The sequence below is a fragment of the Lepisosteus oculatus genome, chromosome 4 (genome assembly GCF_040954835.1).
Source record: "Lepisosteus oculatus isolate fLepOcu1 chromosome 4, fLepOcu1.hap2, whole genome shotgun sequence".
Classification (NCBI taxonomy): domain Eukaryota; kingdom Metazoa; phylum Chordata; class Actinopteri; order Semionotiformes; family Lepisosteidae; genus Lepisosteus; species Lepisosteus oculatus.
In genome coordinates this window covers 7,954,467-7,979,930 of record NC_090699.1, presented here as the reverse complement: position 1 = coordinate 7,979,930, position 25,464 = coordinate 7,954,467, and the positions used below count along the sequence as shown (strand labels likewise).

General features: G+C 45.6%; 1 protein-coding gene across 2 annotated transcripts; it reads right to left on the bottom strand.

The window, feature by feature from the left end:
• Nucleotides 1–88: 88 nt before the first annotated feature.
• Nucleotides 89–23,198, bottom strand: arhgap30 (Rho GTPase activating protein 30). 2 transcript variants are annotated; one of them, XM_015339109.2, is made up of 15 exons: nt 23,004–23,198; nt 19,460–19,689; nt 18,109–18,211; nt 17,553–17,697; nt 16,568–16,650; nt 16,186–16,293; nt 15,280–15,407; nt 14,359–14,524; nt 12,775–12,872; nt 11,144–11,215; nt 8,801–9,289; nt 7,929–8,102; nt 6,569–6,666; nt 4,949–5,505; nt 89–4,457 (listed from the first exon to the last, which is right to left on the bottom strand). In XM_015339109.2, exons 2-15 carry the CDS (start codon nt 19,548–19,550, stop codon nt 2,864–2,866), a joined length of 3,906 nt encoding a protein of 1,301 aa, XP_015194595.2. In that variant the 5' UTR covers nt 19,551–19,689; nt 23,004–23,198; the 3' UTR covers nt 89–2,863. The 2 variants fall into 2 exon arrangements, with proteins under 2 accessions (XP_015194595.2, XP_015194594.2); XM_015339108.2 differs by lacking the exon at nt 23,004–23,198 and adding an exon at nt 22,687–22,997.
• Nucleotides 23,199–25,464: the final 2,266 nt, after the last annotated feature.

The window sequence follows — 25,464 nt, the reverse complement described above, 5'->3', positions numbered from 1 at the left end:
TCTTCAGAAGAGTTGAACTTGAGTCCAACTTCACTGCACCCAAGATGTCAGCTATTTCACCAGTTCTAAAAATAGTGGAGAAAGCAGGTTTTGATTGCTTACAAATAGATTTTATTAGGTTTTTTCAAAAACCTAAACATACAAAAGAACATTTTGTTTTTATACATTTTACATAAAAGGCCGCAATGTTCAGTTTTATTGTCTTTCTTTTTTTCTTTTTTTTTCCCCTTGTTAGGCCCAGGTTTAAAAATACACGCGAAATGTGTGTGTCGCGGAGCCAGTTCGGACACGGTGACGTCATCGCCCTCACTGCGCGTAGCAGGGACCTCAGCCGCTTGGGCTGGGCAAGGTCTCCTTTAGCTCACTCGGCTGTTTCGCGTAGAAACAGGTTCTAGTAGAAACAATAGGCGATTCCGCCGGAGACCCGGGTTCGCGCCCCAGGTGCGGGACGAAACAGGCGGCGGGGGGCGCAGAACCGCGACGGTCACATGTGCGACACTAAAATTGCACAAAGAAGACGGGATAATAAAAAATATAGGAAAAAAAGGACTGCAGAGAAAATTAAAAGAAAGTTAGTTTTTGTATGAGAATTCCCCCTGGTTTGGGTTGTTAAACTCTTGTGTCTCTAGAGGATTATTTTGACAAAAGTAATCAGTTGATTTCTTGGTAATCACTTCCTATTGGTCTGTTCATTTACACAAACCCATTCGATGCAGGTTTTCAAACTTAATTTACCCTCACTGGCCAAAATATTAGGTCAAATGTGTAGTTCTCAAAAGAAGGCTGAAGGATACATAGCTCATCATGAGGAACTTGTGAAAGATTTTCTATCGCCTTCCCTCAACAGTTACCCCGATCTCCATCCTGTGACAAAATGGTGGAAATGGTGTTGCATACAGTTTTCGCTCAACATCACAACTTCAGATGAACACCATCCTGCCAGAAAAGTGGTATAGGCCTGGACAGCAGATATATCAAAACCTTGCGTTGTTGTGGCTTACAAAACTAACATTATTAGAAACCGAATATTTTGGGCAGTGAGCATGCCCATGTATGATACATTGACTTATGTGCTCATAAATTGCTATGGTACGAAAGTGCGGACAGTCACTGGTCATGTATCGCAGAATCTGGTATCTTGCACATCTTTCTGTGGTGGTAACTCCATGCACTGCGGAGGCAGGGGTGCTGCTGAGTTTCTCCGCTTTCTGGGTACCCAAAACAGACGGTTGAACACAATTGCTCCAGACGGAAAGTGAAATTTTCCATGGGCCTACCCCTGTTGCGGAACAGCCAAAAAAAGCTGAGTGAGAACTGTTTGAGAAGCACGTTTTGAGGTGGTGTCGGACAGTATCCTGCAGAGTGAATGTTTTCATCTTGTAGCTGTGGGCGTCTTGTAGCTTCTGCCAGTAGAAACGGGAGGTAATTGACAACCGCTGGATTTCTAGGGAAGACAGTCCGAGATCAAGCCTGGAGGGCTGGATGGACACTGACGGAGTCGTACAAAACATTGTCCAGCAAACATTTTCCAACATTAACACAGTGCTTTCGGACACCTGTATGTGAACATGGTTTACCAGAGGTCCAGATCTACCACAGTTATTCTTTTTTCTTCTAGCTCTCACAAATAGAAAAAAATAATGAACAAAAGTTGACTGCAGATGTGCAAAACCCAAGACACAGGAAGATCTGCAGTCCAACGGAACGTTTTCAAATAAACAACAAGGTGCATCTTTAGATGAGAAATTCTAGAGGGCTGTGGGACACTTGGAGAACTCTAGATGCAAAATGCTGGTCCTCACCCTGTTATGGATTTGGTATAAAATATATATTTTTTTTGTCATGTGTTTTTCCCTTATTAGAATCTTTTCTTCTACAACACTAGTTGCATCTTCTGTACTCCTTTTGCCCACTCACACAAGTACACAACTCTCACACACAAACATTAAATTGGAGGTTAACACTAGAACTACCAGAGTTGTCATTTTGGACTTTAATGACTCCATTCCCTGTATCCGGTGCACATGGGGGGTGGGTTTTAGTAAATATCTGTACTGCTGATCTAGAAACAGCAGGATAATTAACATTTCCAGAGCAATAAAGGCTGTGTAATATGCTATAACCAGAACTACCAGAGCTGTCGTTTTGCCTGTGAGATGGAATAATCTCCTTATACAGGTTAGTATCCCATTTTGATATTCTTAATTTATTATCCAGGACTCTGCTGTAAATGCATAATGCAGAATGTCATTTGGTTACACCTGCATCTAAAAGCAACCACAACCCAAGGTGTTGGGGTGTCAGAGGAAGTGAAGCGAGTCTCTCTGTAACTGACCTGCGCCGTGTACATCCAGACATAGAACCCACACCTGGCAGAGAGGACTCTGATCCTAGCTGAATCCATCATAGTCATGGACGACCATCATCCTCTAATATGAGGGGGCGGCCAGTGAATTAATTTGCTTACAATGCTTCGGTTGTGGCAATAGTCCAATGTGCATTAAAAATCACAGTTATTCTAATGCCATTTAAAAATGTTTTTGAAACTAGGAGAGTGACAGGGATCGTTACCAACATTTACAGGATGTTAGTAACTTAGTCCAATCCTACCCATAGCCTGCACTATACCTATAGGCCCACATCCAGAACTATATCATACGGGTATTCTTATAACTGCTTATTACATTGCAAATACCATTAGTAAACTGTTGATAAGCAGTTCTATCAGATATCTAAACTAGATTGTGAACAGAACATGTGTACAACTCCAGTAATTCTAGCGTTAAAGGGGATTGCCTGTAGAGCAGATCAGACATATCGCAGCATCTCTCTAGCCTCAACCCCTTGCGCCAGTGCTTCCCGCTCAGTCTCCCCCACCACTCCTGCTTTCCATCATCAGAGACCTCCTCTTCCGTTCGTCTTCTGTCTCCATGCAAGCCAATTTCATGTGGGGAAAGCTCTTTCTCTTGGCCACGGCCGCCGCCGCCGCTCCCGATTGGACAGCCTGCCCCGTGATGTCGCTGTAGGCGTGCCGAGCCAGTTTGGGCACGGAGGGCGAGGCTGTGGGTGACGAGTCTCCACAGGTCTGGATCCGACGGACGGGCACCTTGTTGGGGTGCCTGTCCATGGCCCTCGCCCAGGCCTCGTCGAAAGAGATGCTGGCCGGCACGTTGTGCCCGATCCTGCCGCCCCCTCCCTTGTCTCCCTCGCTGTCACTGTCCTTCCCCGTCTCCCCGCCCCCCGCGGGAGAGGAGTTTCTCTCTCTCCCGCCGTCGTCTCCCCCTCTCTCGCCCTCCTGCTCTCCCTCTTTCGGCTTCGCCTCCTGGTGGTGGAACAGCTGGTGTTTCATTTTCAAAGCAGGGGGCAGTTTGGAGAACTGGGGCTTGGGGGGCACAACGGGCACCGATTTCACTTGGTACACTCTGGGCAGGGCGTTACCCGAAACGGCCAGCTTCATGCGAGCGCCGCCCTCGTCATCGAACAGTGCCGGTTCGGTCTCCCCCTGCTCCGAGCCCTCCATTCCTGGCTCGGTCTGGCCTGGGTGTACCTCCTCCTCCTCTCCCTTCGTCAGATGAGGACATGGCTCTTCCTGTACATCATCTCTCATTTCTACACTCCCGGCAACCTCATTATCTGGACCAGCAGCACTGTTTGACCCTGCACCGGAGTTCGATGTAGCCTCCAGGCCTTCAGTCTCTTCATTAGTGACCTCCTTGCTGAGCTCCTCATCTATATCTGGTTTCAAGTTGCCATCATCAAGCGCAAGCAGGGAACTTGGTTTGTCTCCCTCTGGATCCGGTGCCGGCGCATTCTGTACAGGCTCTAGGTGCCCCTTGATGTCAGTCTTTGCATCTAACTCATTGACGTCACACGTAGCTTCAAACTCCCCCTGGTTCTCTGTGCAAACAGTGGCTTCCTCGGCTAGTTTAACTGTTTCTGGCACCTCGGACGATGCTGAACTTGCAGAATCGGGCTGCTGATCTATAGCATTTAAAACCCCCGTAAGCACCTCTAGGACTTCTGAGGCACAGGCAGGGTGGTTCTGCAGGCCTGTATCGAAATCCTGTTCCAGCTGTGGGCCAGAGGTAGTCTCGTGTGAACTTCCAGGAACAAAATGCGTCTCATTTCCTTGTGGGTCATTGGTGCAGCTTACTCCCATACTTTGCTGGATCCTCAAACATTGTGTTCGGTCATTTTCTATATTTACAGTCCCCGATTTGACACAAGCATTCTGCACACAGCTCTCACTATATCTGAACTCTGTGCATTCCAGCGTATAGCTGTCTTCTGTTATTCTTAGTTCGACGACATCGCCTGCACAGTGCAACACACTGTCCTTATGAAGCGGAGCAACAGCAGATTCTAACGTATCATCCAGCGGTTCAGGATTCATTGGAATATCTTCAAGAATCCTACCGGACTCTCCAGTCATGACGTGGTTTTCTTTTTTACAGCCTCTGGAAAAAAAAAAGCATATCAAATTCTGGGTGAATTTTATTCAGGCCAGTTATGTTCAGCAGTTATCATGTTTCTCAGGGCTTTTCCTACAATCAGTACATATCTGTCCTCTATCACTTGAGATGGTTAAGTGTCATCTGAAATCTGATGCTAAAAAGGCACACTTGACCTTTTTCAGCAAATAAACAAACTGATAATATTAAAAGGAATTGCATTCCTTAATTTGGAGTTTAAAGGTTTCTAGTTAGTTAACCTAACAGCTGGTGTCTCTGTACAGGTCTTATCTGGTCAAGCTACTGTTGTTGAAGCCATTTCCCCAAGCAAAATCAAGAAAACCACTGACAAGATCCTTCAAGTTAATATGATAACACTGGCAACATTCAAAGTGGTTAAATGGGTAGAAAACATGCCCCGCTTTTGTAGCATTTCACGTTTTAGGAATTCAAATGGAATTTACAATATACATAGAGAGGGTGTTGTGTCCACTCACCCATCTGGTTCTGCTTCTATGCGTTCCTCAACCTTTGGTTCAAGCTGAAGTTCATTCTCAGTTTGACCAGCGTTTTCCGAAATGCTGGTCACCAAATAGTTCTGTTCGCTTTCAGGCGGTGGACTGGTGTCGGCCGGAGCTGTTTGCAGATCTTCAATGATTTCCAAACTCTCTTGTAGGGCTCCGGTTGGAGGGAGCTTCGCTTCGTTGGCACGGTCATCTGAAAGACGTGTCAAACTTTGGTCAGGCTCAGTGGTTTCCTTTTCGTCTTCCCCAATGGTCCAGGCAGTTTCCGTCACTTGGTTGTCCTGGCTGCTGCGGCGGGAGTCCGCTGTGGGGAGCGGTTCCGATGGTCTCAGTTCGGTGAGGTCAAGGTGGTCTGGCACACTGTGAAATTCCTCGTCGTCGTCGTCATCATTATCGTTCTCTGGGGGGATCCCTCTGAAGTCTGTCGACTCCGGAGACAGACTGCTGGGCGGTTCGTACATCTCGCTGCTGAAGCTCTGACAAGCATCGTCATCTTCATAGCAAGGAGGTTCCACAGAGAACTCCTCCACCTGTAGGAGAGTGAGAGAACACCACATGTCACCAGATCTTTGCAGTTTCAGTGCAGTCATTAATTTTCAGTGGCCACATGTAGCATTGGCAGTTTAGCACATAGCATTGTTCTCCACTACAGTAAATATAGTTCGACAATTAGATCTAATATAATTACTAAATACTAATGAGTGAATAGTACAAACAGAAAACTCCCAAATCCCAATGTAACTGTTCAGCAAAATTATTTAGCTGAAGAATTAGGTAAATCATAACATTTTAAGACCATGTCGTGGAATGTTATAATTGAAAGTAATCAGTACTTAGATTCCCGAACATCGGTTGTAGAAATATTTTATTGTGTTGGAATGGAGAACTTAAAGTAATTCCACATCAATTTCTGAAAGGAAGAATCATACAAAATGAATGCTTCTCGGGCCCTGGAGTCTAGCAGGATGCTTGTGGTTGAGCATTTCTCTGATGCCGTCCGATAAAGTGTGTTTCTCAAGAGTGCAGGGTGAGTCCTGTAATCCAGACATCACCAGTCTGAGCATGGGGCAAGACTTTAGTCAGCTGTGCGTCCCCTAGTAAATGTTCACGAGTTGAAAGGCAATATTTGGATGAGCTAGAGTCCACAAAGGTGTCTTTGGTTTGTGGCTGGACTGATTCCTCTGACCTTGAGAGCTTCCAGTGGCATCTATCAGACCTATGCCCTTGCTCCAGCCTTCACTACCTCTCCTATACGTCACTGACAATCAGCTGTCAAGTTCAACTTTATTGTCATACAGTATATACCTATATATAATGTCATATACAATGAAATGCTTACTTGTGTTTTCCTTATTGACATAGAAAATGACATCACAATTCTTGGAGACAGCAACACGGTAGACGCTCTAATTTTAAGCAACATTCAGGTAGTGTCTGTTTGCAAAATTCAAGTAGTGGCAGTATTTTAAATTCAGTGCAAAATTGAGGTAGTATTCGACATCAGTAGGAGTGCAATCACAGGTTGTCTCTGACCAGCAATGTTTCCAAAGTGAGCAAGAGTGAAAGATCCAGCAAAGAGCTAATGGAACTCACCGTATCATTCCTGTCAATGAGGTCCAGGAAACCAAAGGTGTCCTGCAGCTCCAGGCTGAAATCATGAGGGCATCCATAACCGATGTCTCTCCGCATGTCTATAGAGAAAGAGCACATGACTGAAAAACACTCAACGCTCTCAGCTTCAGCATATTGAGAGACTGAGAGATTGCAGACGTTATGAGAGGGAGTTTTGAAACAATTTGTTCTACTACCACTGGAGGAAAACAAATGTATAAATCTGTTATAAACTCCTGTTATAAAAGTCTTTTTTAAAAAGCACTAGCCACAAAGTTGGAAAACGTTTGAGGAAATTAATTTTCCTGCATATATACAGTATTACGGACTTATTGCATATGGACATACGGTCTATATACAGTAGTAAGGGCATATTGCAGAAGTATTCTCAATTTAATTCACATGCAGTATTAAAACCTGCTCTCAAGCTGAAGTGAAATCCACACTTTCATTTTCCAGACAGTGCAGGAAGTGCCTCCTGCTGAAAGATTCTACTTTAATTTTCTGCACTCATTGAATATCTGCAGAGAAAAAAAGACTTTCCCCCCTGGGGTTCAGTAGCAACAGTATAATTTCCGCACCGGAATCCTGGAAATGTTATGATTATACTAGAATAAATCTGTTTTGACTTTGTGTGAAAGTTGGCCAAAACACCACACTTAACACCATCACTCTTAAGAAAAGAGGGTCCTGACCTTGAATTCAAGCCCTGATCCAGGCCTGTACTGGTTATACTTTCCATGATAATGGAAGGTCTTTTAAGGTCACCTCTATTCCAGGTAGAAATAGCATCTACAGGGCTGGAGGCTTTAAGTATTAAGAGCTTAATGTGCAAGTAGTCAGGACATCAGTGTGTAGTGGAGCTAGTTCGGATACGGTGACGTCGGTGCCCTCACTGCGTGTAGCAGGGACCTCAGCCGCCTGAGCTGGGGGAGGTCTCCTTTAGCTCACTCGGCTGGTTCCCTGTTGCGTTACGCCAGAGACCGGGTTCGCGCCCCAGCTGCTGCGGGACAGAACAGGTGGCGGGGGGCACAACACCGCGCGGAACTGGAACGGTCACAAGTGCAATGTCTCATCCAAAGGACAGCCTCATATAGCACTGTATCCAGGCCCATAAGATGGCATTGGTTTAGAACTTCTGGACCAATGGGAAGGGCACCACCTACTTCACTTACAGCAGCAGCCTGATATTCCTTAAGGGTCTCCTACTGAGCAGACTCGACTTACCTTAGGTTCTGAGATCTGACATGAGATCAGGGTGACAATTCCAGTGCCGATGTGGACGAAAGCATTTCCAGCTCTGTGCTACAGTTGTTTCTTTTGTTTCTTTTCATTCCCTTACCCATATAATCAGCATCCTGATCCTCCTCTTCTTCCTCTGAGCTGACGCTACTCTGTTCACTGTTCCCGTGGTCTTTGTCACCCGACTCGCTCTCGCTGCCCAAAGAGTCACCCGCAGAGTGTCCTGTCTCCATCGTGTCCGGCTGGGGGGTGTCGTCTACATTCTTTTCCGGGACTGGAATGAACATGTCCAAACAGTATCAGCCCTTCTGTTCCTCAAAGCAAAACTTAACTTTAACCTCATGACACGTGGTGGGCCTAGTCTGTAACATTGAGAGTGTATTTCTGGGGGACACATGTGGAAATTAAGATGAAACGCCTTAAGGCCTATAAATGTTAGGAATGATTTTATACAGGGTTCTGTGAGAGTGTTTGGAACAACCCGCCAAGAAGGACGGTTATAATTGACACCTTGGCTCCTTAAGAAAGAGAGGAAATTTTGATGATGTTATTCATCATCAACCAAACAGACAAGATGGGATGAATGGTCTGTTGCGTGTTGTTCTTCATGGATATCTATGTTTTGGCTTTTGAAAACGGGAAACGATGACTGATGAATTGAATGATTGGACAATTTCTAAAAAGGCGTTATCAAAGCTTCCTAAAATTGGCTACCTCCTTATCATCCCAAGCTGCATGACCGCTGCAGAGAAAAGATTACATTTCAAGGAGAACCAAAGCAGATCACCTTGTTCCTTAGGATGTGTTATTCCTTAAAATGCTTGCGCTAGTCGTATCTAAGAGTTGAATCACTGAAGTGTTACCATCACAGAGAAGAGTTATCAAAGCTCCAGTACACAGTTATTTTAAGATGACGAACAGAAATATCCCGAGGAGACGCTCAGGAACGGAAGCATACATTTGCGCTCTTACCCTTTCCCTCGGTCATCCCGTCCCGATGCTGAGGCTGGCATTCTGGGTCTTTGGCCTCCTCTCTTGTTTCCATTTTGTCTGCCTTGCGGTCTCCGGCGTCCACATTGACCCCCTGCAGGACGCCCATCGCCAAGCCGGAGGTGATGTGCAGGGGCACGGTCACCGAGAAGGGGCCGGAGATGTGGATGCCGGCCCGTTTCTCGGCGCGGTTGCCGTGGACCTTCGGCGACTTCGACGGGCCGGTCTCGGTGATCGAGTAGCTCCCCAGGCTGGAGGGCCCGGATTCGGCCTTCCCGTACGCCCCGCTCAGGACGCTGACGCTGGCCCCTCCCCCTCGGCGGTAGGTCACGGCGTAGCTGCTGCCCCCCATCAGCCCCTCCGCCACCGGGACGACAGAGGGAGCGGCGCTGGGGCCGAGGGTGGGGGACTCTCCGCTGCCAAAGCACTCCTGCCCTAGCATCTCACTGGAGCTGCGGTTCGACATGGGAACTGGAGAGCAAGGACACGGGGTCAGTGCTGAGATTGGATGGATGAAGCAGAGTTTTGGGGTTCGCTTGATATTACGCACTGCTACCCAGGACCAGAGACCCATGGACTGAGTGGATCAGGGATCCCCAGACTGACTGCGTCAGTACTCCCCAGGATCAGGGCTGGAGACCCCCCCCCAACTGACTGGATCAGGGCTCCTTAGGATCAAGGCTGGACACCCCTGGACTGACTGGCCTGGGTATGTGCCAGACAGGTCGAGGTGACTTAACCAAGCAGAAGAAAAAACTGTGAAATCATAAGGATTTGAGCTCACTGAAGGACCAGGAGCATGGCGGTGCTGCTTGAGGTAGTGATGATAGTAGGAGCAGTAATATTTATAAATGTGTCAATACATTTCATTTGAGACTGGAAAGCTATTAATGTTTGTGCCACGAGGAGTATATGTCTGTTTATGTGAGAATAATAATAATATGATGATGATGATTATACTATGGTATCTGACTTGTTGGTTCTTATGATTAATTACAAATCATACAATAACACCCCAGCACAACCCAAAGGTTGCACTGACTAATAGTGGGGAAGGGATGTCTGTTGTCGAGTGTCCGTTAAAACACGTTTGATATTTTGTCAGCCTACAAATTTTATATACAATATAACAAGTAATAGGTTTATTCCATGCTGAAAAAAAGAAGAAAGAGAACACAATGTTTCGGCCGTGGAGCCTTCTTCAGGTGTGAGTATATAATAATATACAATATTAAATCATGAAAATATATGTAAAATGAAACATGAAAAATGTTCCACGTTTTTATTTAAAAAATAAAGCCATTGTATTTTAAGTGTCATAAATATACTGCGTAGAATACACTAAAGCGTATGAAACACTAACAGCTCTAACAACTAGCCTACCACTGTAGGATGCCTTTGATATTCCTGAATTTTAAACCTATGTAGTTTTTTTTTTTACCTTGTTCTATTATTTTTGCATTTTTGCATGTGTTAAATCTGAAGTTTGTTACTGTACCACTGTTAACTGTGACTAAGAAAGGATTTAAATTACTGCATTATGCTGTACATGCACAAAACACCCGTCGTTACCTTCAAGAAAAACTTCCGATTGTCCGAGCTCAATTTAAATGTTTTAAAAAATCAGAATAGAAGCTGAATAACAGAATCAGGAAGTACACAGATTGAGAAAATTGTGCTTCTGCCATGAGCTGAGTTTAACAAGATGACCTAAAGGTGGCACAGTTCCTCCAAAAATCACCAAACACCTTACCACATTGATGTATTGCTAGCAACTCTCTCCACTAATCCTGCTCAAATTCAAACGACAATAGCAGCACCATACCTGATCAAAATAATGGTCCTTTCTTTTTACTGAGTTACTTTATAGTAAAACAAGTATAGTAAAAGCAATCATATTTCTAGCAATATGTCACTCAATTGACAGAATTCAAGATTTCTTTTCAGTAACAATGAGAGAGCTTTTCTCAGTCTCATTGTTAAAATGACATCCATTATAACAGTCATTATCAGGATTACTGAAACAGCACAAGTATTGGGGAAAAGAATTTAAGCAATATGAACTTATTACGTTTAATGTATTATGGAAAGTCTGATTGTAAAATGGGTAATAATATTAAATGTAAACAGAATACTTAGCAATGGGCTTACAGACTGCACGTCTGTTCAATATTTAAAAAAAAAAATCACTAAAAAGTCTCAATCAGTATGTATATATATCACATGTATTCTTTTTGCTCGCTTAATGTTTTTCTACAGCCTGAAAGGATACATGAACGCACAAACATAATACATTTTAAATGACAATGAACATGAGACATTTACCATCTTGCACATATGGCACCGAGCTTAGAGAATCCATACTTTTCGCTGGTCTGAGGTTCACCTTTTCTTTTTCTGAAATGGAAAAAATACAGGAAACATATAAATAACAGTCAGGGGCAAATTGCCACACAGCCATTATTCCCCATAATTTACAGGGGATTTCCAGACAGCAATCAAATGCAGCTGGACAAATCATTAATTGCATGCAAAGCCATTATATACTATTTGCAGTTCTAGTAGATAGCTGCGTCAGCATGCGCAGGCTGCAAAGGAACAAGTAGCAACCAGCAGCCAAATCACTCTGCAGCACCCAGCTGGCAGCCCCACTGAAGCTCAGCAGGTGTGAGCCTGGCCAGTACCTGGATGGGAGACTCCTGGGAAAAACTAAGGTTGCTGCTGGAAGAGGTGTTAGTGGGGCCAGCAGGGGGCGCTCACCCTGTGGTCCATGTGGGTCCTAATGCTCCAGTATAGTGATGGGGACACTATACTGTAAACAGGCGCCATCCTTCGGAGGATATGTAAAACCGAGGTCCTGACTCGCTGTGGTCATTAAAAATCCCAGGGTGTTTCTCGAAGAGTAGGGGTATAACCTTGGCATTCTGGCCAAATTTCCCATTAGCCCTTACCAATCATGACCTGTACAACTCTTGGTGCATCCAGGTGGATGGTGCACACTGGTGGTGGTGGAGGGGATCCCCATTACCTGTAAAGTTCTTTGAGTGGAGTGTCCAGAAAAGCGCTATATAAGTGTAAGCTCTTATTACTATTATTATTAAGTAAAAGAAAAGAAAGACAATGTTTCGGCTGTGGAGCCTGTGTGACACACCTGAAAAAGGCTCCACAGTCGAAATGTTGTGTTTCTTTGCTTGTCTGTCCAGAATGAAATATTCCCTTACTTGTTCCTGATATATGTAGTTCTGTTATACTGTTTTCATATCCCAACGATTGTTGATATCTCATAATTGAGTCAAATGCTGTACATAGCAAAGCTACCTGATGCAAACAGCTATCACACTGCTTTGAACTTTCGTTTCACAACAACGGAGAGCTTTCCAGCTTTTAACATCCATGCTGTACAACAGTCGTTCCACAACTGTAGTCCTACAGAGAATCGAAGAGAGGGGTGAAAAATCCCTTCTGCAGCTGAACTAAGGGGGGATTTCAGGGTTGCCAGATTGTACCGGCTCAGAGTGGAAGTTTACACCCCCTACTCTCACAAACAGTGATCGGGGTCTATAAATAACAAGAAACGGGCAACTTGATTCAGCATCTCTTCTGAAGGACAGCACAATTCCCATAACACAGTGCCTCCAATCAGCAGATACCAGGGCATTGGTTTGGAAATCCTGGTCCGGAGAAAAGAGCACCTCCTACTGGTCCTACTGGACCACTTCCAGCAGCACTCCGCTTTTCCTCTGAAGATCTTTCACTCTGGAATAGACCGGACCAAGCCTCGCTTAACTTCTGACTTGGCCGAGATCAGGGTGCGAGGTGGCAACCCTGCTGATGATTGCCAAGGGAGTTCCGGCTCGTGGCGGCACCTTTCGGCGACAGACTCCGAACTCGGAAGGCGGACCTGCGGCTCAGTGCCAACCCCCTCCCCGGTTGGTCGGGCCGGGGCGCGGACCCACCTTTGCTGTTACTCTTGCCCTTTTTCTTGGTCTCGTTGCTAGACCGGCCGAGGTTGAAAATGGATTTCCATTTCCTGCCCTTCAGAGAGCCCTTCCTCCTGTAGGGAAACAAACGTGAATGCAAAGACAAAGGCACCCCTTGCCCGACTTAGAGATAGACAGGTTTTTGTGTGTGTGTGTGTTTAAGATATCTTCTGGAAATGTGTCTGTATTCGAAGTTGTTCTTTCTGGCGGTGTCTTTTGTCTAGTTTTTTTCTTCTTTCTTTTGTGTCTCCACTCTTCCTGTTAGCATAGTTTTATTTTAGAGCTTCGAATAAGCGGCGCTGAACCTATCTGACACCCTGGCGGGTCTCGTTAGTTATGCTGCAACTCCATGAGGTCTTCTTTTCCCCTGGACGTTAGTTATTTCTAAAAGTGGGTTGTAGCACTGTGTTAGCTCCTTGTGCTACAGGGGTATTTGTGGGTAAAAGTGATCTGTATAAGCCTGGACATGCTCTCCTTGGATGTGGCATTACGCAGTCAGTGTAGCACCTTCTTGGAGGTTGTGTATGAGTTTATAACAGCTTCTATGTTTTAGTGACTTGTAATAGTTGACAAATTATGTGTTTTAGGTCATGTTTTTGTTGGGGATTGGTTTAAAATTTGGGATTGGGTTAGGGTTAAAGCCATTGGGATTTCTCATACCTGTTTGACTTTCAAAAAGATGCACATTGTTTGATTGTATATAAGATTATGTATGAATGCTGCGTATGTCATCTCTAATTATATCAGCTAAATTAGACTGTATTTAAGTGTAGGTTGACAGCAAAGCACTTGTTATTTCAATCATTAACACTTTCTTGGTAATTAATTTGTACACAAAAGCAAGAGAAATGTTTCTTTAACCATGCAGTGGTTCTCTCCATAGGTAGAGAAGTAATATTCCAGAGATTTTAGTGAGCTTGGCTGCTATCCAGGAAATGAATGATGCAAGAAAGGGCAAAATTAGTCTGATATTTTCTGGGCATTGCTGCACCAAAGCAAAGTAATTGCTGGAAGGGTTGGCCTTAGAGATGGTTTAGGTGGTACAGCACAGTAATATGAAGGACATTTTTAATAAAGCATGCAAAAGGTCTGGTGGAAAGTGATATACAATGTGGAGAACCATATCCATGGAGAACCACAACCATATCCATCTAGGTCCAGGGCTCGGAGCACCTGGCCTCGTCATCCCGTTTTTCTTCCCTGTCCCTGCACCGGATCCCGTTCCGGTATTTAACCTCATCTTGTCCCGATTGGATCACCCGGTTTTGGACTTTTGGACTTCGCCCTAGATTTTCCCCCTGGACTAATTGGACTAGTTCGCCTTGGCCACACCCCCCGAGCACCAGATCACCATCGCCACGCCCCCCTGTCTGTCAACCCCTCCTAAACCTGAACCGTCTCCTCCCCGTTATCCTTCTCCACTTACTTTGGGATTATACCGTCTGCATAGGGTCCTGAACTATGCTTCAGTAAGGTTGTACTATGGTACCACTCAAGCGAAGGGCAGCAGTCGCCAAGAGAGGAGAGACACCGAGGCACCGCGGCAGGGCCAGAACTTACTTGTTTTCGGACACCTCTATGATGGCGTGGTAGGGGCGCATGGGTAGCGGCCCATCCCCTGGGCTGATGGAATTGGGGACGTTGAAGGGCAGGGCTCTGAAAAATGACTCATCTGACTGCAGGGAGGGCGAAATAGGCAGGGATTTCCTCCGCTTGTTCTGGGGCTCTGGGACAGCAACACAGAAGCCAAAGTTATCTTTGAAACCCCCCTCGGGTGGCAGAGAGGGCTGTCACTGACAGACGGCGGGTCGTTTCTGGGGGTGGGGTGGTTTGCCCCAGAAACACATCCCGGGACTGCACGTCCTAAGAGCAACATCACTCCAGAAGAGGGCAAACCCTATTTTGTGCAACAAAAAATGTGTGGCCTCTAATATCCACGGATATTTAAATGTCTTTGTATTACAAACAGAGCTCTAAACTTTGGTATGACAGAGAAACAGCAAGGAATATACAAAACAGAGAAACCTCGAGGAATAAACATGGGGCTATGTGTACTAATATTTACCATTTTATGTCACAGTGCTCTGCAGCCCTTTAAAGACCTAATTTGATCATATTTCAGTTAAATTTAATCAGCTAAAAGTGTACACTGCACTTTTCTAGCACTGTGGCTCATCTCTTTATTTCACAATTTCACCCATGATGATACTCTTTTTTTTGCAAAAACACCATCTATTCTCTAATTATCCAAGATAATTCTTGAGCTTACAAATTTATCTTGGGCAGTTCTTCTCTTCCTTTCTTGTAAAGGTGATGCCTTTATGAGGAAACGTCTGAAAATCATCAAAACCCAAGTTTCTGTGGCTTCTTTTGGGGCTCTTTTTGCTGAAATTTTTGCTTTCAGTACTCAAAGACACTAATCATTCCAAGATGCTACCACCTTGTTGTTCATGAGACATTGCCAGCAGCAGAAGCTGTTACCTGTCTTGGGGTCTTCTTCGAACAACTGTTCCACGTGCATTAGGATGAACTCCACTACAATGGACTGAATCCGTACCTCCATGAACGCGGCAGTCCCATTGAATCCCGTGGTCTCAATATCCTTTGACCTGTCAACAGAAGCAGCAGGACAGCAACAAGTCAGAAACACACAGTTCCATGTTTTACAGCTAGAATTTGCAACACTTTTGCCAGCGTCATTTTTTATAAAGGATGCCGCATTACGTATAGTGTATAAGAGATGTCTGATGCGGGGAAAATAATGGAAACATTCAGAGTCTGAATAATTCCTTACATTTATACAGTGCTTTTCTGGAAACCCCACTCAAAGTGCTTTACAGGAAATGGGGAATCCCACTATCACGACCACCTGGATGTTGAGACAGCAGGCAAACTCACCACACACCAGCTATTAGTGGGGAGGAGAACAGAGTAGGTATGTAGGTCCCCTTTTCAGGCCTTAAAAGCCCATGGGGGAATGAGCTACCATTTTTCTTGACCATCCAACACTGGAAGTGGAGGTGATGTGGTCAGCATCACGCTCCGGCCAGCATGTTACCTCCGGAAGGATTAACTCCCGGTACTCATTGGGAAAGCAGGCTGAGTGGACATGGGAGCCATCTGGAAGGAATTAGAGCAAGCTCCATCGCTTGCCCCTACCTGGGATTGAACCCGGGACCTTCCAAGCAGGAGCTAGACACCCTTGCCATCTGAGCTACCACGGCGAGGAAAACAGAGTACTACTACAAATTCAGAGACATCCCTAAAAGCAGTAGACATACAGTATGATGTGAAATGCACTGTATTAGGTCTGCAAAAAACTGCGTTCTGATGGAGTGACCCGTTGGCCTGTATTAACAGCAGGTCCGGCCCTTGGAAGATGCACACCTCAGGAGATTCGGTGCCCACACGATCGCCAGGTTCCGAGAGTGCATGTTGGTTTGTGGTGCATGTGACGCCATTCTGACCAGGTGGCGCATCAGGAACTCAAGGGTCCTGCCAAGCAGAGGAGGAAATCAGGGGAAATTGGCACAGTCAAATGGTCACCTCCCAAGGAGCTTTCAGAACCTAAGCTGTTCGCTTCAGACCTGTAAGCAACATGACAAGGGACTCCTCAGCTTTCAGCATCTTCCTAGATCTCTTCTCCTCCTTCAACTGTCCACTCCCCACTGTTCTGAAAAATACTCTAAGTCACAGCAAACTGACCGATGTCATGCTGGAGCTTCTACAAACCCTGCTCCCTGCCTGGACGGACAGGGGAGAAAGCTACCTGTAATGAGCAATGGGAAGTTCTTCCAGCACTTCCTTTATCTTGACCAGTCGCTCCTCTTCCAGCTGCACTGCTATGGCATCCTAAAGGAAGAGAAGAAATAGGAGGAGGGAACAGAGGATAACTGGGAAGTCTGAAGATTAACAGCCAGCTAACAGCATACATGAGCCATTTTTCGATATCACACTGTGTTTCTCTGCCAGAGAGTCAACCTGCCCATGGCGGAACAATTTATGTTCAAGTTTTAACACTCGGGAGCAGGCATGTCAACCTGGTATGCATACCCCTGTCATTGGCACTTGTCTTCCCCCTAGTGCTACAATAATATATACAATATATTCACTGTCAGTCAGGAGGTGCAATATCTTGTGATACAGTGGAGAGAGATTTCTGCTGAAGGACACTGAAGGATTTGTGATATTGTGGTAAGGGTGGGCATCTTGGCTCAAAACACAGGATCAGCTGTGGGGTCTTGAGTCAAGATGGTCACCTGATTACTGAGAGAAGCCACAGAGTTAAGCACAGCTGGCCTGTTTGAGTCTTGAATATGAGGGTAGGGAGCTGTCGGGACAGGCACTCTGGAATTAGCCACTCCAACAAGAGGGGTATTACATTTCTGTTTTTAGGTGTAGAAGCTAGGAGCTAGTCTTGACCTAAAGGTAAATTTTGGTTGCAAAACAAATGTACAGGAACTGGAGTGTACAGAAAACTGAAGATCTGAATCCAGTCTGCTTCAATTTTATTTTCATGAAAGAAAAAAAAACATTGAACGTTGCAAGTTGAGACACAGATGCCTGAAGAGGATAGCAGACAAATTGAATACGCTCTGCATGGGGAAATGTCTCCCTGTGCACTGTGTTATAGAAGCTCAAACGAGTGCTAGCAAGATGTCAGATAGAAATAAAATCCAAAAGAATAAAAAGCTTCACCCAATTAAAGATGAAAAATTGTCCAATATATCCAAAGTAATGAGCAGCACACTTACCGCAAATTTGTCGTATAGCTGGTAGGTAAGCAGAGGGTTGGGCAGTTCTCTGAAGTAGGCCTTGCACAAGGAGCTAACACAGTGAATGTCTTGCAGGTAGACTTCCTTGTTCAGGTCAGGCTCCTTCTGGGAATCAAACTCATTCCTAGACAACCAAAGGTTAACAGACACAGTCAGGTCTGCAGGCCGAGTTTTGAGACGCAGTCCCGGTTTCGGTTTTAAAACTCCAGCCTATCCACCCAGAATAAATTCCACAATGCAACTTACTTTCTTCGCTTTCAGTCTGCAAGTAGCAGTTTGCGTCAGCACTGTGCAAAGTCTGGAATATCAAAGTTGCACGTGGAATAATTGAACAAAACCCTAAAATTGAACTGCATGCAGATTAACAGTTTTCTAGTTGAAAACTGTAGCTTGACACTAGAGAAAAGACAAAAGTACATTATACTAAACTAAGATTTCACAAGTTTAACCTAAATCATCTTTTTTAAACATTAATAATATTCAACACGTCGACAAACAAGATGTCCCAATCTGTCTACAACACATAGTCCTCTACCTGAGTTTCTGGATGTTGGATGAGATTCCCGAAAGTCTGTAAATTCCATCCACAATTCCATGCTCCTCGACGAACTCAGTGCAGGAGCGCAGGACCTGCGGAACTGAGGCAATGGCGAAATGTGAGAGAGAACCTGGAGGATTCGTTCCATATTCTCTACTGCAGAAACCCACTAGGAAACAAGCTGCTGCAGTTTAAAGGTGCCTTTTTCCCCGTCTCCCCATGGCTGATGATGATTGCTAAATGGAAGCACGAATGAATGGAGTCTATTTCTGCTATTTCTCTTCTTGCTATTTTGGTTCACCGTGGGGAGAACGAGGAGGAGCTAACAAGCCCATTCAGGTTCCCTGTCACTGCTGTAATCTTCAACACTCTACAGCGCCCATAGCGACTTGCAGGAGAGTTGGCACTGATTGGAGGAGTGGTGACATCACTGCAAGTCAGAGGGAACTTCATTACGGCCGATGCTGACCCAGGACAACTTCCCAACCTTTTCTGTGGTAGCACCCTGTCAGTTGGGAACTGATTGAGGAATCATGATCATAGTGACATGACCAAGGTACGAGCTCACAATATATGGACCATAGAGGTCAACCATTTTTGTAAGTTGAAACTGTTACTCCACGGCCAGCTGGACAATAGCCCGCAGTGTTTTGAGTAGAGAATCCAATGCATGATACAGGCTGGTTTATTGAAAAGAGGCAATAATACTAAGAGCAAAGGGTTGATGTACCTGAAAGGATGATGTCAGACAGAAACACCTGAAGACAGAGAAACCTTTCAGGTGAGGCCTGACAGGAGACAGATCCGAGGCAGATCTGGAGGAATGGTCAGGAGTAGCTGGAGCATTGCAGGCAAGGGACTATGCAGAGATGCGGGACTGGACTTGATAACCAGTAAGCAGGACGGATTGGAAAACAGGAACTGCATAGAGTGCCAGGTAAGCAGGACTGGACTAGATAACCAGGAAGCAGGGCCAGATTGGAAAACAGGAACAGGACTGCACAAGATCACCAAGAATCAAGACACAACTGAAAATCAGAGCTCAGAGGTCAAGACAGAGCATGGCTGAGAGCAGCTCAATAACCGACTTAAATACTGTGCTAATCACAGTTTATAGGTAGCAGGGAGCAGAATGTAACTCATGTAGAAGTTGGAAGGTTTGAGCTCCTCATGAGAATGTGTGGCTGAGAGTTTGGACCCAAATGGTAACAGGAACCCTTGTGATTTCTAGCCTATCTTTCCCCAGGACAAAGTGATAACAAGGAGAAAAGTACTAGAGAGCCATGACAGCCCTGGTACATCTGGAAAATGTACCAGGGATCTGGAAAAGGGGCTGAACTGAATTTACTTTCTTGGTTGGTGTTGGTGGTGTGGTCCACGAGATCGCAGCCAAACACCACTTTTTCTTTGGCTTGTCCTTTCCTCCTCCCACGCCTCATCGCTCTTGGCGGACAGGAGGCTCCCCTCCCTGGTGCCAGGCAAGGGTCCGGACGGGGTGGGGGGTTCAAAGGTCGGAAGTCAGCCGCGTGCTACTGCTGGGTGTTGGCGTCTCCAGCTGTAACTGTGGTCTGCACCCTTCTGCAAATGAGAAAAAAAGAGCGTCTGGTTGAAAGTCATCTCGTCTTCTCCTGAACACACACAACAATGCAAATTTTGTGCCAGAGAGAAACATATGACAAAGCTTGGGAAGCACAACGCGAGAGGTTATCATGATCACAACATCGAGAGCAAATAAACCCCCTCTAAGTCTTTCCCATGAGAAGAACCAGTAACCATACCAAAGCTGATGCTGCATTCTGGTTTTCAGAGCATGGATAGACCATGTGACTAACAGCTCATCCGAGTTCTGCAAACCAAATACCGCTGTATTTTGTACCTTTTCCACCTTGAGTTCTTCGTTGCTCTGTGTTGTGAGGAGAATGCAAATGGATATCAGTGTCCTAAAATCAAAATCTTATATATATTTACTGATGGAAAAGAGAAACCTAGAAAACCTAGAAAAAGGCCACTTAGTCAGTTTTCTGTGCATTCCATAATGTCTCAGATGTCACCAGAAGCAAGGGAGAGGGCCATTGGCATGCTGCAGGCAGGCATGTCATGTGCCAGTGTTTCCAGACACTATGGAGTAAACCGCTCCACTGTGTCCCGACCGCAGAGAAGGTTTCAACAGGCCAGCAGGACAGATGACTGTCTAAGATCCGGTCACCCTCAAGTGACCACACCAGAGCAGGACCGACACATCAGACTGGTCCATCTGAGAGATCGTTTCAGATCTGCCACCTGTACTGCTGCTGAAACTGCCAGCAGACACAATGCCTGCATCAGTGACAGGACAGTGAGGCTCCATGCTGCTGGCCTTAGAGCAAGGAGACCTGTCAGAGGCCCTCTGCTCATACCTCCCAGACGTCACACCCAACTGGCTTGGGCCAGACAGAGGCTGCGATGGACTCGTCAACAGTGGCAACAGGTCCTCTTCACAGATGAGTCACTCTTCAGCCTGTTCCACGGAGATGGGAAGGCCAGAGTGTGGAGGAGGTGTTGTGTTTCTTTTATCTATCAGTGTATATTGGAGTTTATAACAAAAGTCAGCCAAATTCAATCTGTCTCATCTGTCAGTAATTTGCACTTACTCCTGATGTCATTTCCTCTCCTAAACCACTATAAATACTGTACTGCTCCCTTTCTCTCCCTCACATCCGTCTTTCTGCATCCCACCTCCACCTCTGCAGCTGCCCCTTGGTCACTCCTCCCTCTGCAGGGGGGTCCCAGCCTCCTCGTCCTCTGGCCAGAAAGTTAGCCCTCAGCCAAGCGGATTAAACCAGGTTTTGACTAAAACACTTCATAATCCTTTCAGTACACTTAGAACACTTAGTTCTTGGGTCTTGTTTTTCCCAGCGAACTGTGTTTAAACTTGGTTTTCCACCTTCCACAACCGATGCAAGAAGAAAAGTCTCAATTGAAGTTTACACATGCCCCGTATGAATAGAAGAACGATTACGAAGAAGAGGAGGCTATCTGACTCTACCTTGCTTGGCTGCTGGTAACTCACTGATCTGATAATCTGATAGTTTCCTGTATGAAGTCTGGGCAACAACATTAGGGTTGGTTTGCCCCTGTCTTCCACGTACTTTTGTGTAAAAGAGGTGCCTCCTATTCACGTTTGCACGTGACTGCCACTTCACCACAGTTTCCAGTTGTGCTTTGCCTTTCACTTTTGTTTCTGAAGAATACCTCTGAGCCAGCTGTGCCTTTGAGAAACTGGAATTTTTTATCAAATAGGGTTCTCTCATGGTCTTCTCTGTTCAAGTTAAGATATTCTTGTTGGCTCAGGAATGCCCCCGATATTTTATGTGTTTGCTACCTCCAAGTATCGCTCTGCAACCTTGTCTTGCTTAAATGTCAGCTTCCCAGGTGATTGCCCAGTACTGAATTTACTCTAAACCTTTTTGAGTGTATGTGTAGGAAGGTAATTTCCATATCTGAGCCACAGTGGCTCATCAGGCCAGAGCTTGCCCTGGTTTCTGTCAAGACATTAGGACCAGAGGTCACATGACCTCATCCCTGCAAGGGATACTGGTCCATCACAGGGACAAGGGTGCCTACTTTTACAGCTGAGTGGGCTGGAGCAATTGGAGTACAATACCTCACTCAAGGTGTAACAGCACCATCTGCAGAGGGGACTTGAACCCACAGCCCACCAGTGATAAGACCTGAGATGTCCCTACTGTGACGCTCAAAAGACTATATACATATCTGAAATTACATCAAAAGTTACTTCCCACTCACTGACACACACCCTTAGGAATCTCCAAGCAATAACTGTTCGCAGTTCAAAATGAAGCCATAATGCTCACTATTATTCTGTGTACACAGTTATCATAGTTGCTATTAATTTAAATTGTAAACAAAAAAATGAAGAAAAAAATGCTCTGGCAGCTGAAAATCAAAGAATGCTTCACTCTATTAAAGACAGCAACCATCTTCCAATGAGAAGCAAGAATCCAATAATTTTTCAACCTAAAAAGCATGCTGAATGTCCGACAGAGTTTCTATATCAGGGCTACTTAATCTGTGCTGCTGTGCTTTGATATTAAAAGCTCCTTAATTGCTATTTTGATCCTTCTAATAAAAGATTACGGAACGGAGGAGCTGGTTGTCACAAAAACCCATAATGAAGCAGATTGGAAGGACCACATAATGAGAAGCTCTCTTTGTACAGTTTTACAGGAAGCCTAGCTTGACTCCATGATATACTACTCACATCTTATCACATTCTGTAGCTTGCATGGATACAACAACCAATGGCTTCTTACAAAACAACACGGAACAGCTCTGTTTGCACCTCTGACTCCAAGATAGGTTATTCTCGCAAGGACTGAAGAATAAATTCAAGTGGACACCTTGCACACAACATGTTGAATGAAATCTTGTGGGTGTCGGATTGGCTGGTTTTCAGGCCGGACTGAAGAGTCTCCTCTATTTTTGCAGCCATCTCTGCTACTTCCTCCGTTCTCTCCCCCCCCCAAATGACAGCTGTCTGGTGCCCAGAGCTGGCTAGTGAGGTTTCCTACTTACCCAGTTTTCCATCTGGGTGTCACCTCCTGCTGTATCGGGCTGGGGCCCCTGCCTAGGCCTCGACGCGCACGTATATCTGTGTCGTTCAACGGGCGTCAATCTCTGGAACCGGAAGCAGCGATTTTTCCTCGCTATCTCTTCGCCGCCTCGCCAAAGAGCCCCCCCACCTTGCTCCACCAACCCTCTAGCGCTCCTTCCCTCCGAGGGCGCCCCTCCTGCCTCAGAAACGCAGGTCTCAGGGATGACGCGTGATTCCCCCCTTCCCACAATTCAGTGGATCAGTCGCACGCCCGTAGGATTCGGGCAGCTTTTCTTACCTTAGCAGGCGACGGCGGTGACGCAAGCCAGCAAACTCTGCTTCCGCTGGTAACTTCCTGAGACTGCCTCTGTCATTCTCTCTCTCTCTCTGTCTCTCCACGACGCACTGCGCTTAACGTTTTGCAACATCATGTGCAGGCAGAGATCTTACATGAGCTCAGGTTCTTGGAGAACAGATAGCTTTTAAATACTACGTGCATCTTCATATGCAGCGCACATTACAGGTAATAACAGCGTAATGTACAAATGAGTCGGTCAGGTTGGTGGCTGCGTCAGCATGCGTAGGCTGCAAAGGAACAAGTAAAATATTTATTCCATGCTGAAAAGAGAAGAAAACAAACACAATGTTTCGGCTGTGGAGCCTTCTTTGGGTGTGATATGTAATAACAGAGTAGTTGCAGGTAATAACAGAGTAGTTACACAACATCTGGGTATAAAACTGGATATGCTTATGCATATGGAAGGTACAAATATGAGTAAAAATGCCAAAAAAGTAACGTTTCAGGCCAATTAAATACTGATTTGCCTGAAAGCCTCAGTTGAAGGCATGAGAGAGCTGAGTTTTGTATTTTTGTTTCTGAATAGTTGGAATCACCAGGCCTCACGCACAACTCGTTTCTTGATATTAATTGGCAGCTGGGCACTTGTCAAAGAGGTAGCTTCAGCGGGGTGTCGCGCAGTGCCCACGGCAGAGTTGTCAGGGGTCAGGGGAAGGGCGCAGGGGCACAGCAAGTCCCAGAAGACGCAATCGATTGACAAGCCAGGGATGGCCCGACCAAATACAGCTCATCTGACCAGCCCCCGTGAGGACTGATCCATTGTCCAGGGTCCCTTAGGAGCCCCCCTCACTCCGATTGTGTTTGAAGCCAAGGCTTCTGTTTTTACAGGGGCCAGAAAAAGTGGGCAGAAACTCAGATCTGTGGTGGTGGGGTTGTACCTCAATTAAAACAAAGTCTGGACAGTGGGGAATAGTGGGAGATGGGGGGGTGAAGTCAAATGACAGGTCACGTCACACCCCCGTCACTTCCAAACAGAACCCAACACTGTGAATAAAAAATACATTACGGTGTGATATAACAGATTCCCACCTCTGTTAAACACGAGGTGTCTTCTTACGGATTTTCCCTGGCAGCCCAGACTCAAACCGGAGCATGTCTCAATAAATATCGATCAGCCTTCTTCTTGTGTGTCTGCATCAGGCCCTGCGATATTCATAGGGTTACGATACCCAGCATAGACCTGGCTGACTTGCAGACGTGTTGATGCAAGTCTAAAGTACGTCCAATTGTTATGCACAAGTTCTTATGTACTGGAGGTATATGATATGAACAAGACTAAACTATTCACCCTGAGCTTGTACATTAGGATCTGCATTGTTCACAATGTCCAGCTAATTCATGCTCAGTATTGCCTACGAAGCTAAGCCGCTTTGCGTGAGCATCTACTTAAGACCCTGCATCACACTGGAGGCCCAGATTTCCTCTGTCACAGTTGCCCATTTCTAGGAGGTTGAATATGAGCCCCCTGCAAGGTGACGAGCAACTACGTCCATGTTAAATGGAAACCAAAACTAGCAAATTATTTAACAGGCGCAATTTATCTTGCTGCACATAACAGCTGCTGTTTCAGCCCTTTGCAGCTTTCAACGTCATCTCATTTCGGGTACAAGTGCAAATCTGAGAAGGCGCAATTTTGTTTTTCACACTGTGACGGGGTCCCCCTATATATCGAGGTGCCGTGTCTTTTTATACCCCGACATGGCACCTCGGTATATAGGGGAACCTCGGCACAGTGTGAAAAACAAAATTGCGCCTTCTCAGATTTGCCACTTGAACCAGCTCAAGTGGTCAGTTAGGGTCAGTGCCAGGTTGGTATTATTATTAAACCCTGCGCTGACGAAAACCCAACCTCCTTCCTACGTTCTTTCAGCTTTCAAAAGCTGCCAATCGATTGCGGTTTCAGAGTTGTTCACGGAGCGGCTTCAAACCGTAGGCCCCATCGCAAATAAAGGCCTTCATGACAGAATCGGAGTGGAGAGCCTGTGATTTTCATACAAATTCTGTTTTGGAGAAAAGTAGCAGAGAGGGAGTCTAAGAGGAGTGTTTTGTGAAGGCAGGGCCTATAGTTTCTACATGTGTTTTTTTTAAACAGGAAGTGTGGGGTTAGCCTATACTCACAAAAGAGAAGGGTGAGAGCACGGGCCTGCGTTGTCAAGGATACCCGAAAGAACAGGATGTTTCTTAAGAACGCCAGAAACACCGCTAGTTTCCTAACGGGCCTTTCAAAAAAAATGAAACAGTGATGGCGAATGGATGACAGACAAAAGCTCAGTCACTGAACCTCCCCTTTCTGGACAGGGGCAGTGAATTAAATAAAAAAAATAAATAAAAAATAACAAATGCGCAATTCCCTCCCACTCCAGAAAGAGGACTCAGGGTGAGCCGTTTTGAAACGGAAGAC